The following is an 18,138-nucleotide window of genomic DNA, read 5'->3' on the forward strand; positions in this document are numbered from 1 at the left end:
TAGTATGAGTGTTCAGTCCGAACCACTTTCTCACTACAGCAGGCTAAGTAAAATAGCGATGTTTCAAAGCTAAAGTTCATCAGAATCTTGTTTTCTATGTTTTGCATTTCTTATCCAAACAACGTCAAATTTGGCACTGCACTTACTCATGCCCATAGCAAGACACCTGCCAAGTTTGAAATCAGTCTAACGGTCTAAATCAGACAAACGGTCAGCGAGATATGCGTGCCACAGACAGACAGACACACAGACGCTTCTTGATTTATAGATAGATATTTTTTATTGTGACAACCCTACCTATAAGGAAACTGGCACATTTCCATGTTCAGATAGGTATTTGAGTTCGGGAGGTTTTTTCCATACCAGGTTTCCAGTTAAAAGGCAGTAATTTACCTGTTCTGTTTCATTCATCACAGACAAGTTTTGAGAGCAAGTCATTTGGTAAGTTTGCTTTAACACGTCGAGATTTTGGTGCTTCCTTCATTTACAGAGTTAATTATGCAGTACACAAATCTGCAAAAATGTTCATGTTTTAGCTCAACAGTCCATGCTATTCCTGTCTCGTATTGCACTAAGTGTGACTTGTTTTGTGCAGGACCATACATGGTCTTTTTTAACACTTTCTGTATGTGCGCTCTTGTATGTGTGTGTCTGAGAGAAAGACAGCAGTGGAGTGAAATCATTTCCACTGAAAAAATTCTCTGTTGAATGATTCTAGATTCCCCCATTGGTCAGCTTTTTCTTGTCACTCCAAAAGTGGATTTTGTTGCAGGAAATGAAGGTGGGACTTCAAAATGATATAATGTTTGTGTATATTTATATACAGTATAACTAGTAACGGCAGTTTGTCCTGCAAGTTGAGAAATGAGAAAATATGTGGCAGAAAGAAGTAGTTCTGCAAACAAGATAGTTTTAGTAATTAAAATGTTAAATTAACACAACGCAAGTGGCAACAGTGGAATAACCGGAATAATGGACTTCACAGCGTTCAGTACACAGAAAGAAATGCACTTACGCGGTGCATTACCACCTCCACTGTCAAGTCGTTGTAATACCTTGAACCTTTCTGTGAACCGAATGCCATGTCGTCAATTATCCCTTATATATATATACAGCGGGGAAAATAAGTATTGAACACGTCAACATTTTTTTCAGTAAGTATACTTCCAATGAGGCTATTTGCATGAAATTTTCACCAGACATTAGTATTAACTCAGATAATCCACCCATATAAAAAAATCCAAACATTAAAGTCCATAGGTAGAGTTATGTGCAATAAAGTGGAATGACACAGGAAAAAAGTATTGAACACGCCATTGAATACTTTGTGGAAAAGCCTTTATTCGTAATGACAGCTTCAAGGTATTTCCTGTATGATGAAACTAATCAGTCAGAGTATTCTGGTGTGAGTTTGGCCCATTCTTTTAAACAGATAGTCCTTTAATATTGAAGATTTCAGGGGTCCCTCTTGTAAATCCTGATCTTTAGTTAACTTCCAAAACTGTTCAATTGAATTGAAGTCAGGGCCTTGATTTCCTTTCTCTGAAACCAATTGAGAGTTTCCTTTGCTGAATGGTTAGGGTCATTGTCCTGCTGGAAGGTCTAGCCATGTCTCATCCTCATCATCCTGGTGGATGTAAAGATTCTCCCAGAAAAAAATGACTCCATTCATCATTCCTTCAACTGTATGAAGTCTGCTAGTACCATGAGATGAAAAACAGCCCACACCATGATGCCACCACCTCCAAACCTCACTGTTGGTAGGGTATTTTTAGGGTGATGCACAGTGCCATTTCTCCTCCAAATATGGTGTGTAGTATGACATCCGAAAAGTTACATTTTTAACCAGAATACATTCTCTCAGTATTTCATAGGATTGTTCAAATGTTGTGTAGCAAACTTTCAACGAGCTTCGACATGTTTTTCTTCAGCAATAGAATCATGCTGGATGAGCGTGCATAGAGGCCATGGCGGTGGAGTGCATTACCTATGATTTTCTCTGTAACAATTGTACCTGCTGCCTCCAAATCTTTCTGGAGCTTTCTCAGAGTGGTCCTTGGCTCTTGGGCTACTCTTCTGACTATCCTTCTGACTTCCTGGTCAGAAATCATGCAAGGAGATCCTGTGCATGGCCAGTTGATGATGTAGTGATGTTCCTTCCACTTGCAAATAATGGCTCCAATACTGCTTGCTGGATGATTCTGAAGTTTTGAAATGCATCTGTAACCAGTTCCATTAATATGTTTGGCAACAATAAGGTTGCAAAGATCTTGGGAGAGCTCTTTGCTTTTACCCATCATGAAATGTTTCTTGTGTGACACCTTGTTAACAAAAACCCTTTTTATAGCCCACCAGTATGTACTAACCCAGCTTATATCAGATAGGAGGGATAATTTCTCTAACTACTTATAGATTCCAGTTTGTTCCTTGCCATTCCTTGCGTTTGTGTACTGCTTTATCTTAGCGTGTTCAATACTTTTTCCCTGTGCCATTCCACTTTTTTACTCATAACACTACTTTTAGACATTAATGTTTGGATTTTTATATATGTGTGGATTACCTAAGTTAATACTAATGTCCGGTGAAAATTTCATGCGAATAGCCTCACTGGAAGTATACTTACTGAAAAAAATGTTGACGTGTTCAATACTTATTTTCCCCGCTGTATATATAATCGAAGTCGTTGTAATACCTTGAACCTTTCTGTGAACCGAATGCCATGTCGTCAATTATCCCTTATAATATATATATATATATATATATATATATATATAAGGACTGTCAAAATAACATTCATTTCGATTAATTAATTTGAGAAAAAATAACTGATTAAAAAAATAGAGCAGATTAATCGATTCCGTATGACCTTTGACCCCGAGCCATTCTAGTCAGTAACCATTAGATTGTAAAATGAAGGAGAGAGAAGAAAATGTGCTGCCTAGATTATTGATTGGAACATTTACTTTTAAATTCCTCAGCAAGGAATTTGCATATCACCGAAGTTCGTCAACTCTAAAGTCGCAAATCAATGCAACGAAATAGTGTTAAACATTGAGGGGAGTGTTCATTTACTTTCATTGTGTCCCCTAGTTTATATCTGTGACCTGAAATGCCTTGTATGTGAAAAAAAAAACTTCTTCCCGAAGCACTTTTGAATTTATTTCCTCAGCATATTAGGTCATATCATAAATTATTATGGCCATTATTTGAAGAGTGAAAATAATAATAAAAGAGTTGTTGAACTTTAATGTCACTAATGCTGATTATTCAATGATTCATTTGAATTTAAATATTTAAAATACTTTCACAGCAAAAAATATATATGCGATTAATTTAGATAGATCACAGAGTATGTAATTAATTTGATTAAATGTTTTAATCCATTGACAGCCTAATATATATATATATATATATATATATATATATATATATAACAAACTTTTTTTCTTTCCTTTCTCTGTGCAGATTCAGCATGTTGTAGTTGTACTTCTCCTGCTGCCCTTGCTGGGCCAGTGTGATCTCCATTATCCCATTAACTGTGCAGCGCTGCATGCTAGTGGGGTGGTCAGTGGGGTTTACACCATCTATCCTGATGGTGTTAACTCTGCTGTTGGAGTTTACTGTGACATGGGCTGTCACAACAGCGAGGAGAGGGCTGTCACAACAGATGAGGGAGGATGGACTGTGAGTTTATATTTATTTGTTTGTTTGTCTATTTATTTATTCAAATTTGAGTCTCATCCATATGTTGGCAGGTATAAAGACAATTTCCCCCTTCATTGGTATTAAAAAAAAATCTATCCACTAGCATGTCGTGCCTAACAACGCCCCTTAGCTGTTGTAGAATCAGTGTAACCTACGGCCTCTCGGGGCTTATTGCTTAATTGACCCATCATAGCGGATTGGTTAAGCTCAAATTGTCATAACAATTGATCATTTGATAGTATTTCAGTGAAGGCTATTGCTGAAGCCTCAGCCCATATACTGTATGAAACCCTCCTTGTGTGGCGAACGCAGGTAACAAGCAAGTTTGCCTGTGCATGTTCACTGACCAATCAGCAATCAGTCCTATTGTCTCTATGCCAGCTTTTGCTACCCGGAAGAATGTATATTGTTATTGTGACGTCATGGTAAATTATATCGTATATGAATTCCATTTCTTGTAACTGGCACTTCCACATTCCACAGTGGGGAGAATGAGGAAATAAATTATATTTCCTCATTAGCAGCATACTTGAGGTTGAAGATATGCACATCAAGTTTGTCACATAGGAACTTCAAAATACACAGTTTTATGATTATCTTGTTCATTTATGCACTGGACTTGAATTAGGAACCTCAGGCAAAGATATTGTAATATACTGCAAAGTTGTCTCAGAATGGTTTTATTGGTTACGCACCAAAACACACGAACGTCATTACACAGGCAACACAAAGGAGGTCAATTAAACAAGCACAATACACAAACAGGGTAGTCACATACAATACACGGGGTAAACACATGAGGTACAACATGAAGAAAGACTATACCACATACATGACAAGGTTAACAAAATTACTCATACTAAAACCAACATCAACATTACACACACACACATACACTGCACAGCATTATGGGAGTTCAGTCATGAACCAGCTAGGCTCAGTTCACTACAATATCATTAAAAAACACATGATTTTTACACGTGATCTTTGGCCTATTAATCATAATGTGGTTTTCCCATGTCTTGCCACTCTGTTTTTAGGGACAAGGGCTCTGTTCTAATTTGCATACTTCAGTACTAACAACACCTAATATGAGTAAACAAATACTTGGATTCATGTACAGTAGATGTGGCATCAATCTGTTTCTTCCTCTTCAACCATGTAAGGTGAGAAATAGCCCCGGAAACATGGAGATACGCCGGGCTATCCTCACTTGAAAGAGAGAGCAGGCCCACACTGCTTCTCACGTGGATGAGAAGTATGGTGGGCCATTCTCTTGTTGATCACGTGTGGACAAATAGAGTGAAGAGTTAAATGGTAATGTTATTATTACAAACTCGTTTAAACTGACTCCATTAATTAATAATTTGTATCACCATTAAATTACCAAGTAACTAGTTTATCAGCTATAGAAGAGCATGGCATGGCACACTACGAGAACTACAGATATACGATTGGTGAGCAGGTTAACAATTTTAAGCACTAGGCCTTAAAAGGTGCCATGTGTAAGAATTGAGGTAAAAATATCCAAAAAATGAGCTACACGCATCAAAAGAATGAGAAGAAATAAGGGCGATGATGTCATTAAAAAAATGGTGCTGCAGAGATATCAACCTGAATTAGCATGCTAAATTACTAGCCACAGCCCGACAGGTGTCATAATACCAGTTTCAGCCATGGGAGGCGGTATGAGGGCAACATAACAGCCAGCCAAACTACCATTTTAGGGACTAGGCCTTAAATGGTCAATGTAATCAATATCACTTCAATTGAATGTAAAAGTAAACTCACATAGTCTACTGTAACAAAGTAAACTAACAAAGTAGCAAACAGTATCAAAGGAAACTTAACCAACTCACCAAGGTAAACAAGTTAACAAGATAGAGATAACAGATACACCAGGTAAAAACAGTATACCAAATAATTTACAAACCCAGATATTAAAAGATAGGAGAGAGGGAATGATGGGGAAGAGGGATAGAGAGAGAGAGGGAGTAGGGCAGGCAGAGCCTGGCCAGCCCCAGAGAAGACCAAGATTAAGGCCTAGTCCACACGTACCAAACTGATCTTTTTTTCCTCCGTCTTCCCTGGAACCGTATCAAGAATATTTGCGTCCAAACGGATCCATCTCAACACGACTCAACACGTTACTTCATACCCCAGGCCTATAGGTGGCACTGTTTCTTTACAGAAATTGACCAAAACTTGCGCTTTACAAACAGACAGAATAGGCTACGACGAAATGGCTAGTGCAAGGAAACCAGAATTGTTTGTGTGGACTGATGGTGAACTGTCAACTGTAGTCAACTGTAAAACTAATAAACTTTATTTTACGGTTTGTGAAGGGTGCAGTCCCGTCCTTTATTTGGCTAACGCAGGTAGGCCTACTAATTACCTTTACTTTCTTTGGTTGTAGGATAGTCCGTGATTCACATTAGTTTTGGCTATCACCGCAATTAGGCTACTAAACGCAAGGCTTACCCAAGTTCTAGGCTATTCTGTCGCCACATTTATAATATTGCTATAAAAACTTTGTTAGTAACAGTCAATATGTTTGCCTGCATCAAATCGCGCATTTGCATTCAGTGTGCTACCATCGGCTTAACGTGAGTTCTAAGCGTCTTTGTATGCTTATATCTGATTTCACTCGACTGTGAATGCATGTATATATGTTGTAAGACATGTAAAATAAATGAATGACACTGGCACTACGCACAAATTAATGTAGCCTAAACTTACACCGCACTTAAGTTCTCTCGCGTCACTGACAGTAGCTAGAATGCATAAAAAAACACCGGGAAAAACAGTGTTCAGTCCACCAAGTCATAAGCTATCGGCGCTGCGCAGCTCCAGTTGTGATATTTATCTTACGGAGTGTAATCGTAGGTAATGTCATGTATGAAAACTAGTATTGTTAGGCAATACTATAAGTGCAAGTCCAGGGCAGCTGAGGTGTGGCGATGACATCATCGATACGCAAGCAGGATGTGCGGTTTCGCTGTCTAAACGAATTCAAACGGGCTACGGTTTCAGATTTTTCCACTAAAAAAAAAGTGCGGTTTCGGGCAGTGCGTTTACAGGATTCGTTTGGACGCTCGGCCAAGACGAAGCAAAACCTCTTACCTAAAAAGCGTCTCCGTGTGGACAGGCCCTAAGAGAAGAGGTCAAGAGTCAAGACCAATAGTGAAGAGAAGAGAGCGAGGAGGACAAGAGCCTCCACTTTTATCATTCACTTGGGCCACCCCCGACTAATCAGAGCCTCCACTTTTATCATTCACTTGGGCCACCCCCGACTCATCAGAGCCTCCACTTTTATCATTCACTTGGGCCACCCCTGACTCATCAGAGCCTCCACTTTTATCATTCACTTGGGCCACCCCCGACTCATCAGAGCCTCCACTTTTATCATTCACTTGGGCCACCCCCGACTCATCAGAGCCTTTGTTGTCTGAGGGGGTGTGGCCCAGGTGGATATCATAACTTTATGCTACAGTGTAGTTCTTAGTCTACAACTATGCACAGGCACATTAAATTGTAATTAAACCATGATCAGACTGTTGCCCACATTACAAGTATGAATTCAAGACCAAACATGAATATTTTATTCTCTCACAACACACATTTTACAGAGACAGTGATTACAGAGGTAACCAATACTGTATGATAATTAGCTTGGCCTCTGGGTGGTTAGGATTTTCCCTTTGTCGGGGTAGTATGTGGCAGACTTCTGTAGCTTTGTTCTGAAATATTGACCTTGCAACTGCAAAAGGAATTCTTTAGAAATGCAAAAGGTTTGGGCAAAAAACTAGATTCTGAAGATGTTGCTTGCAATCGGTCACATAACATTGTGATGTTTCTATAATGGCACAACACTTTATTGTAAATGGCAATATAACATATAACATTGCAAATGCAGGTTATGCATTTTACACAATATAAAATAAATAATTGTCGCTTTGGACAAAGGCGTCTGCCAAATCCATCCATAAAAATCCTTAATTAAGCTTACAGTAAAACGACATTTGAAATATGTAATGTTTCAGAAAGACACTAAAAAAAAAAAAAAAAATTTGCAGTCAAACTAATGACACTCTGATATAATGTCCTCTGACTGTCAATCACCCACAAAAGAAGTAGATTCAGATATGCACAAAAAAGTCCTGAAACTGTGTTTGCAGAAGTACAGTAGTACTTCTGTTGTTGTCTAGAAGTGAGCATTCTGGTTTCCTGTTAGCTGTCAACAATCATCTGACTACAAGTGTTGTACCAAAACGTGTGCTCAGTCGCGGAAAATCCTGGCCCTCATTATTTTGTGCAGTCACTGCACACGAAGGCTGGTATTTATAGGAAGCACAATTTTTTGTTATATCGACTTGAAGCCAAACACAGCAGTGCTCCTTAGAGCCGCCCATGGTTTTCAGAAACTTAAAAGACTCATGCACTCATCTTCAGGTGTTTGTTGACAGCATAGACAGATTGACAGGAAATGGGTTTGCTGACTTTTAGACAAAACCGAAGTTCTTCACTACGGTAGTGCACAGAGCCTATTACAGTTATTGTATGTGACTTCTAGACAAAAAGAAGGTCTTTACAACATTAGTGCACAGAGTCATTGTAATCAACAGTAAACTAAGATATTCTATTTGTTTCATAACTATTGCAAACATGTGTGAACATATACTGTATGGTTGTCTTTCCAGCATCATTTCTCAAAATAATGTCTCAGAAAAGTGAAAATGTAAGCATGTAGGCGTCTCAGTTAGGTCTGCTTGTTTCCAGCAAATTCTATGGTATGTATGGGTAACACTTTACTTGACAGTACTTGACACTGTCATGACACATGAAACCTAACCCTAACCTCTAACCCTAACCCTAACCTTAACTTGTTAATATGACAAAAATCGAATGTCGTTATGTCATAAACGTTTATGAGTTGTTTATGACACGTTCATGACAGTGTCATGTCACTCTTATATCGACACTGTCAAGTAAAGTGTAACTGTTTGTATTGCAGTCCTGCTCACAAAAAAATCATGTTATCAATGTGCCAACCAACCAACCGTCAGGGGTGGAGCCAGACATTTGAAACATTGGGGGCTTAGCCCAGTGTCACACACAGGAGGGCTAGGGGGGTCCAGGGGCATGCCCCCCCGGCAGATTTTTTTGAAAAATAACCCCTTAAATAATGACTTCTAGTGAATTCTGTGTAAACTAGTGGACACATTGAGATTTTAAAAATGTGAGACGGTATATCTGACTGGCACTTTGGGTCTTTCAAGAGGGGTCTATAGGCAGCCTATCTGATCAGCATGCACTTAAGCGTTTTTTTATGAGTTATTGTTTGTATATTATGTAAGGGATAATGTATAGAACGCCGGTCATTACTGGGAAAATAAGTCCCGACAGGGCGAACCGGACCCTGATGCGCAGCGGAGGGGTCTTGTTCCGCCCTGAAGGGACTTATTTTCACAGTAATGACCGGCGTTCTATACATTATCCCGCTTATTATACGGCTACTTGCCAAAACGAAATAATAAACTCCCCACGATATCACTTTAGCCTACATAAAGTAGCCTATTTGTTACCGTTCATCGTGGCATTTGCTGAGAAACAAATAGTTCGCAACAACACACGCTGCTGAACTTGAATCAAACATTCTTTAGAACACAGCCTGCTTTCACGTTTGAATGAAGTTCCAGTCCTTGCGTAGTGATATGAAAGACGTATCAGAAGCACAAAACCCGTTGCCATTGACAGCGGTAATTATATGTTTGCAGCGGTAATTACATGAATATATCTTACCGCTAGAACTTTGGGAAATCCCATTCAAGTCAATTGAGCGTTCTACTAGCATTGTGAAGAGCCGTATAATAAAGGCTAGTATACTATGCTGAGATAACCCTGATGGGATGCTACCTTGTCTCAATACATTTTTACTTTGAACTCAAGCCAAAGCCAAAGTAGCCTTATGGTCAGGTTTAGCACAGCCCCACACATTGTGTACCCACTCATTATAATGTTCAGTGGAACACATGAAGCTAAGTTTAATCCTTGGCTCAAAATTCTTTGTGACAACACGTCATGACACATTTGATGTTTGATCGTTGTTTTGGTATGAAGCATCTTTTACGTAATGAATGTGCACTCTAGAAAGTGAAAGTAGCCTAACCTAGGCCTATATGCGCTTTGTGTCTGAGCTGTCTGTGCACGTCCGCAATTGATTACGTTTCTCAAATGGAGAACACATCAATCCCATGGTATTTTTTGCCCTAAAATGCATGAAACATGCAAGTTCAAAAACTCGTGTGTAGCCACGTTACATCTCCGTTTCATATTTGCCTAGGCTACTAGCCTACAATAAATGAATTGAACGAACTCAACTGACAACAGTTAAATCTACTGATTCGGTCATTGAGACTCTATGAATACAGTACAACAAGCTGTCTGTCTTTCTGAAGTTTATTTTTGTATTCCGGGGTACAGTAGCCTAATTGCCTAATGTCTTGACAATAGTTCTTCTTACCAGCTTGCTGAAAACTGACTGCGCCGCTCTAATCTTCCCTGCCAGGTTTATGACGTAAACCGATACATCTCGGCTCTGGCATTGCCTAAACTGATCGTGTGGGAAATCAGATTGGCTTATCTGTCAGTATTGGGCTTTGAAAATAAGGGATATTTGCTCAGTAATAGTAGATTACATTTTGTAACATTTATAGAGAAACCGGGGGGAAGTTAAATTAGAAATTAGAATCGTTGGAAATTGAAAACATACAAAAAAAAGATTCGGGGCTTTTGAAAAAAGATTCGGGGCTTGAGCCCCCGAAGCCACCCCCTTGCTCTGCCAATGCCAACCGTAACAGACAGGTGAGAACACCTGGCAGAGGTTAAAATCAGGGCTTTGAACCGGTTCAAGGAATGAAAACAAAAACCGGGAACTTTTTGTATTTTACAGGGAACAGAAACGAAACCGGAAACGTTATTATTTTTTATGTTCTGGAACAGGAACACTAAAAATAATGGTAACCGGTTAATACCGGTTTTATTTCGTTGCTCAAAGTTTTCGTTGCCTAATTACCTAAAAAAAAAAGTAATTATTTTCCTGCACACGTTACCATGACGGCTGAGGTTCACTTCCTGTGTGACATCACATCAGACATTCGCTGACTGAATGGAGAGAGAGCGGTGGATTACAAAGTCTCCACTCCACATCTTAAATAAGAGGTAAATTACGATCCATCGTTAATTAAAACGCTCATTCCAAACACAATATGACAAAATGACAAAATTCTGGAGGATATTCTTTTCATCCGCTTGAATAAATAGTTTGGAATGTAGGCTGACCCATTTGCACTTCCGTCTTTCTTGGTTAATTAACGTCAGATATGGGGAGTAATCTGCTTTTGTGACTGCATGATTTCTTTTATTTTTATTATTATTGGCTGTTAGGCATATTTTTTGCATCGTGGAAGGCAATTTACTCTCGTTAGGCCTAATGTCAGTCACAAATCTTTGTTTTTTTGTTGTTTGTTTAAAAATGCCAGGTTGGTATTGCCATTTTTTTAGTTTTTGCGAACTGTTAAATGTGAGCCACTGTTATTACAGGCTATAATTAGTAGGCTATATTTGTTGATAAACAATAGGCCCTACCTGATGAAACAGGCCTAATTGCAAGTAGGCCTAAGCAAGACAAAATAAAAGACTTGTTACGGTAGGCCTACTGGATGGCCTTTCCCCCGACAATTGGAATTTGTTGTTGCCCGAGTGGCATAACCACGTGTCTTAATAATGTTGTTACGTTTGTGTGAAAATTTTCTCTTTTAACAATAAACTATACATTTGAAATAATTGTAGGCCTATTTAATTATTATTATTAATAATATAATTATTATTATTTAATAATGGTTGTAATATTATTACATTTGGTTTAAGCTGGATGAGAAAGATGTGACGTATTCTATAGCATTAAACAGCTGACAGGAACGAAATTAACCGTTCCGGGAACAGTATTTTTTTGTTCTAACCGGTTCGGGAACGTCAATTTATTGGTGGAACTCATAACCGGAAACGTTATAATTCCGTTTCTGTTCGGAACGAACCGATTGGGAAAAAAAATCGGTTCAAAGCCCTGGTTAAAATGTTAGGTTGCTAGGTTGTTAGCTTTCAATTCTTGTCTCTTGCCTGAGATGTCATCTGTTTGCAGGTGTTTCAGAGAAGAATGGATGGTTCAGTGAACTTCTACAGGCCCTGGAACCAGTATAAGGAAGGGTTTGGGAATACCTCGGGCGAGTACTGGCTGGGTAAGATCTTAAAGCCAAAGTGTAGCTCATGCCTGCAGTGTTTCATGCAGTGATCATGTATGACTGCATCAAGGAAATACCTTGGCTCAATTTCCCAGAGAGAGAAAGAAAGTGACAAGAGAGAATGTCAGGCAATGCATAGTGATTGGCCTCTCATTGGGCTATTTTGTAGGAGCTACCCAACAGCCGTTTCTGAGGGCAGAGTTTATTTATCACTTTCTTTTATTATGCATATTACTGCTTGCAACAGCGATATGACCACGGAGGAAAGCGAACGTTCAGAAAGTGTACCTGCTATGGCCCCCCAGATGTTGACCACTTAGAGTTAGCATTCCATTGACCTCTGTCATTTTAGCAAATAACGTTACATCTGCAGCGTTTTAAGCCTTTGTATTTTCAGAGAAATTCAACTGCCGTCATAACCTCAGAGCTGACTTTAATAAACACTGTAATAAACTTTTTTCCGAAAAGAATGCTAAAATGATGCTATAAGCATGCGCCGCACAGGAGAGAAGTAACCACATTCTCTGGATAAACAACTTGAAGGCAGTCTCAGAGGAAAGTCCACGCATGGGTAAGATATTTAGTTTAGGCCTTTTTAACATCACATGTTTGTCACTCCTTGGGCCTGAGGATGTGCAGAGACCTCTTCAACCCAGGGGTGTGATTCCTCTGAATTAATACGGATTTACAGACCTGAAAATGAGACCCACGCAATTCCTATAGATGGTATGGTCACTCCGTGTGCACTACGTATATTTTCCTGCTTTTTTTACCTTTGCCAATCACACCTAATTACAGGAAACAGGTTCAAATTGGCTTCACTTTTCTTCACATCTCTATTTAAGTCATATGGGTGGCTGTGTCCATTTCTTTTACTGTCTACGCATATGACTGAGGGAAAAAAGAACACGTAAGCTAGCAAATTTTCCATGTGTCGCTGACCGTTAAACATGACATTTAGACGTTTTATAACTAAAAGGCTTAGGGAGTGCAGACCATTCCAAGGCAAAATGTAGCCAGAGCAGCAGAGAAAACAGAGTGACGACACTCCCATAACAAACAGTGGAAAAAAATGGCAGCACTTTTCCATGCCAGTTGCCACTTGACAGTATCAACATAAGATTGACATGACACTGTCATGAACATGTTGTAAACAAGTCTGTTATTCTGTTATTATGGTTATGATTATGGATTTAGCAGACGCCTTTGTCCAAAGCGACACATAAATACAAAGCAACATAATAATATTTAAAATTGAACAGGGAACAGATTAGAATGTTGGTCAAATATAATAAGGACAATAGTTATAATAAACAATAATATCAATTCAATCAATAGCCTAATAAAAATAAGCAATGAAAATGAGGGGAAAGGCAATAATAAAACAATAATGTCCAATCAATAATATAAAAACAATGACATGAATATTAAGTGACATTCAGTTTTTGTCATAAAAAGTTAGGGTTAGGGTTAAGATTAGATTAGGGGAACATGAGTTTTGTGGAGTGGGTGACTGGGTAAACTGGCCAATTGGATCTGACCACACCATTTAGGGATGGGGAAAGTGAGGTAACTGTCTAAAATCAAAATTATACATAATAATTTGTGTAATAAAATAATAATAATAGAAAATAAAATTAAAAGAAACTAAGGGCTAGGGAACTGGAAGTGAGGCTAAAAAGCCAGGTGGGGGTAGGAACTTGGGTTGGGGTCAGGATTAGGTGAGGGTTGGACTTAAGCTAGGGGGCTGGGGAACTGGGGGTTGGGGCTAGGCTTAGGCTCAGGGTTAAGAAAGGTTGAGGCTAAGGGTGCTGAGTTGGGGATCAGAGGTTAGGGGGCTGAGCTAAGGCTAAGGGGCTAGGGTTTAAGGGCCGGGGTTAGGTTTAGGTTAAGGGGTTGGGATAGGGGGCTGAGCTTATGCTAGGGAGCAGGGGTTGGGTTAAGGGACTGGGGTTGGGGTTAGGCTAAGGGGCTGGGGTTAGCCTTAGGGGCTGGGGTAAGACTTAGAGGCTGGGGCTGGGGCTAGCCTAAGGGACTGGGGCTAGGTTGGGCTAAGGGGTTGGGCTTGGGCTAAGGGGATAGGGCTGGGGTTAGGTTAAGGGGCTGGGATTATGCACTGGGGCTGGGGTTATGCTATGGGGTTGAGGTTACGCTAAGGGGCTGGAGCTGGGGTTAGGCTGTGGGGCTGGGGTTAGGTGGGGGCTATGGTTGGGGTTAGGCTAAGGGTAGGCGCTGGGGCTAATGTAAGAATAAAAAGAAATTAAATTCAAGGGGATAGGTAGGTAAGGGACTAAGGGCTGAGGATGGGGAATAAGACTAAGGCCAGGATAAGTACAGTGGGCGTTGCTTTCAAATGGCCACTTCAGTTGCGCATTATGAGGCGTGAAGCTGCGTGAAATTTTAGTACCACTTTCAGCCACTATGCGTCGCTCTGCCACTGTACATCTACGTTATTGTCAGTGTTGGGTGTAACGCAACTACGCAAATCAAAACAGTGTCTTGTGTGATAATGAGCCAGTAGAGAAATAACTGTTCAGAATTAATCTGTAGCCTTGGGTAGGCTTCTGCAGAAAACAATGTTGGCGATTTAATACTATCTAGCGACGTTTTTAACAGGCTACGCAATAGAGGCTTTTACAACTATGACCTATAACTTGACTAAAACCGTGCAAAACTGGAGGTAGCTACACCTGTTATCTGAGCAGTCTGTAGCCTATGTCCTCATTTTGCGAATGCGAGGGCGATATGAGCCTGTTGCATTTCGTTAGATGTCCGAGTCACGCATAATGTTTGAAAACCACTGGCTCGTAATCACAATAATTTAACACACGACAGTTGGATATCTCATCATGTTCCCATGGCTACATTTTGGTGAGTAGCATAGAGATCGTTAAAAACAATAAAGTATGGCTCTCCGTTTGGGACATCGAAAACTTATATTTTAATAGGGTAGACTACCGTTGGAGATGCTGACTTGCAAAGGCCTCGGGATAACACGTTATCTCCACTATCATCAGTCAATGCCCCTTGATCAAAGTGGGGAATAAAAGAAAAAGTTTGAGAACCACTGGCTTAACAAGTTACCTGCAGTCCAGAACACACAGAATATAGCAACAGAAAGTTGCAAGTTATAATCAACAACTATTTGTTCCAACAGCATTCAAACAAAGCCTTTATAAAAGTGAAAAAAAAAATATTCCATAAGAAGTAAAATAAAATACTGTTACTGTAGTAACTGTAGGCCTACCACATTATCCCAAGCTTCAAAGAGCTCCCCACGTCACCTTTAAATTCTCAGCTTGTTTATACCCCACACTGAACGCAAAAAATAATAAAGCCCAAAATAATAATAATTTGGACTTATATAGCGCCTTTCATGGTACCCAAGGTCGCTTAACAATGAGGGGGGGGGGGTTAGGGGTCAAAGGACTTGGTGAAAAGAAATGTTTTGAGGTGCTTTTTGAACATGGGCAGGGACGGGGCAGAGCGGACATGGAGTGGTAGACTGTTCCAGAGTGTGGGAGCGTTGGCAGAGAAAGCCCTGCCCCCAAAAGTCCGCAACCTGGTGCGGGGGGTGGCCAGCAGGTCCTTGTCATTGGACCGCAGGGAGCGTGACTGAGTGTAGTAGGGGTGGAGGAGATCTGTGAGGTATTGTGGTGAGAGTCCATGGAGAGATTTGTAGGTGAGCAGGAGGATCTTGTAGGCGATGCGTGACTTGACTGGCAACCAGTGGAGCTGTTGGAGAATGGGAGTGATATGCTGCCAGGGCTTTGTGTGGGTTAAAACCCTGGAAGCTGAGTTCTGGACATACTGGAGTCTGCTAAGGGCCTTGGTGGGCAGTCCAGACAGGACACCATTGCAGTTGTCCAAATGGGAGGTGATGAAGGCGTGGATGAGTGTCTCAGTTACTGAAGGAGTGAGTGAAGGCCGGAGTCGTGAGATGCTTCTGAGGTGGTAGAAGGCAGACTTGGTGACATTGTTGATGTGAGACCGGAAGGAGAGAGTGGAGTCCAGAATAACACCCAGGTTGCACACCTCAGTAGATGGGGAAATGGAGCAGCCATCCACAACCAGGGCCAGGTCTCCAATTTTCCTGAGCAGTGGTGCAGGGGCCACCACCATGAGCTCTGTCTTATTACTGTTGAGTTTGAGTAGGTTTGTGGTCATCCATCATTTGAGTTTCTGCAGACAGTTGACAAGTTGTATGGGTGGGAGATGGGAGGAGGGGTTTGTGCTGATATAAAGCTGAGTGTCATCGGCATAGCAGTGGAAGTTGAGTCCATGTTTACGGATAATGTAACCCAGGGGTAACTTGTAGATGGTGAACAGCAGAGGACCAAGCACAGAGCCCTGGGGCACGCCATGGCTGACGAGTGCTGGATCAGAGTTGGAGCCATTAAGGGTGATGAACTGTTTTCGGCCTGTAAGGTAGGACCGGAACCAGGACAGTACTGTGCCACTGAGGCCGATGAGCTCAGAGAGGCGACGGAGGAGGATGGTGTGGGAAACTGTATCAAAAGCTGCAGAAAGGTCAAGGAGGATGAGGATGGTGATGAGGCCATTGTCGGCAGCAAGCAGGAGGTCATTAGTGATTTTTATGAGGGCGGTCTCAGTGCTATGGTGGGTTCTGAAACCAGATTGGAGAGGTTCATAGAGCTCATGGTGGGACATGTGATGTTGAAGCTGGGCAGCCACTGCTCTTTCCAGGATTTTGCTGATGAAGGGGAGGTTGGAGATCGGACGATAGTTGTTAGGGTCGTCAGGGTCTGAGCCTGGCTTCTTGAGAGTGGGGATGACTGCTGCCATTTTGAAGCTGGATGGTACCACACCAGAGGCAAAATAAAAAATGTGGTTTGCGCAGCCTACAGTAAGTAGCCTAGGTTAAATAACAGACCCGCCACAATGTGCGGTATGATGATTTTTTGGTGCCCTACACGCACTGCATGTTCTTAAATAACAATGATCATCAGTAATATTCGACCATTATTTTGTGTAAATGGGCTATGCATGGGTTAGACCAGTGGTTCTTAAACTTTTTGTCTGGCGACCCCACAAAAAAGTATGGCGAGGTCTGGCGACCCCACTTTCCCCAAACCCATAAGTCCTTACTCAAATACCCCCCTCAAACGTTAACAACTAAATCAAGCAAAAACTAGAAAGCAAAGTCATTTGTTTTATTTACTCCATATGAACAAGAACCGAGAAAACCAAACAATCACGATTAAACAAGTGTAGGCTGCCACCATATCAGATCAGAGCGTTATGTGCGTAGCGCGCGCACACACAAGCAACAAACACATACCAGCATTAGGCCTACAACGTTACATTAATTATATTTATGGCGATAACAATAACAGTATTTTTTTATTTCCCTTTTCTGGTTTACTATCTTTAACAATTTCAATGGGAAGGATGGGCATGCTTCCGTGAACATAGTAGCATAAGTTAATTCTAGGAGGAATGCTGCACGGCGACACAGATATTTTCCTCCACGGTGCTGAGCCGACATCTGTATTTTGAGATGTCGTTTCATTTTGACAGGTTTTAAGCTCTCATTCGCCAGAACATCGCCGCAAATCACACATTGTGGGTGGTCGAGGTTATCTTTAACTTGGCAAGTGAATGCATATTTCAAAAATTCTTTCTGATAAAGCCGACGCGCCGTTTGTTCTTTTTTATTCTCACCGGCCGTTTTTGTTCCAAACCTCTTACCTGATCACGTCACATCTGAGTCAATGGGCTACTACAGTGCCAAAAAGACAGAACATGGTCAAGCAAATAATTTTTGTTTCATAAAAATGTATTTGTTTTATGATACCTTAGCAGATGATTTCTCATCTTTTGCTACTGGGAATATCCAACCGTTTCAGGTTACACAAATATGGGTCAGCTGAATGTAGGCTAGTTTACTTCCCAGTGTTAAATTCAGTGATTATAAATACTTCACAACTTGTATAGTAAAGTGACATTCGATGTAGACTTCATAAGATATTCATGAAATATTTACAAAGGCTGGAGAGAAAAACGGCAATGCTGCTTTGCAATTGTTGGACTTTTATTTTGACAAGTTGGCATTGTTCTGTCTTCCACATTCATAAAAGGTTTGGTATGAATGTTGAGTCATGTCTCATGA

At 40.6% G+C, this 18,138-nt stretch overlaps 1 protein-coding gene across 1 annotated transcript in view; it reads left to right on the top strand.

Moving 5' to 3' along the window:
- Positions 1–310: 310 nt before the first annotated feature.
- LOC143125797 (microfibril-associated glycoprotein 4-like) overlaps positions 311–18,138 on the top strand; it is a 28,312-nt gene continuing 10,484 nt past the window's right edge. The window contains exons 1-4 of the mRNA XM_076287547.1: positions 311–441; positions 719–781; positions 3,466–3,684; positions 11,906–12,002. Of these exons, the coding sequence (XP_076143662.1) occupies positions 776–781; positions 3,466–3,684; positions 11,906–12,002 (322 nt within the window). The 5' untranslated portion in view covers positions 311–441; positions 719–775. The remainder of the gene's footprint in view (positions 442–718; positions 782–3,465; positions 3,685–11,905; positions 12,003–18,138) is intronic.

Source organism: Alosa pseudoharengus, unplaced genomic scaffold (genome assembly GCF_046254945.1).
Source record: "Alosa pseudoharengus isolate Yale_2024_CS ecotype anadromous, Long Island Sound unplaced genomic scaffold, YU_APseudo_1.1 YU_APseudo_1.1_scf_1, whole genome shotgun sequence".
NCBI lineage: Eukaryota > Metazoa > Chordata > Actinopteri > Clupeiformes > Clupeidae > Alosa > Alosa pseudoharengus.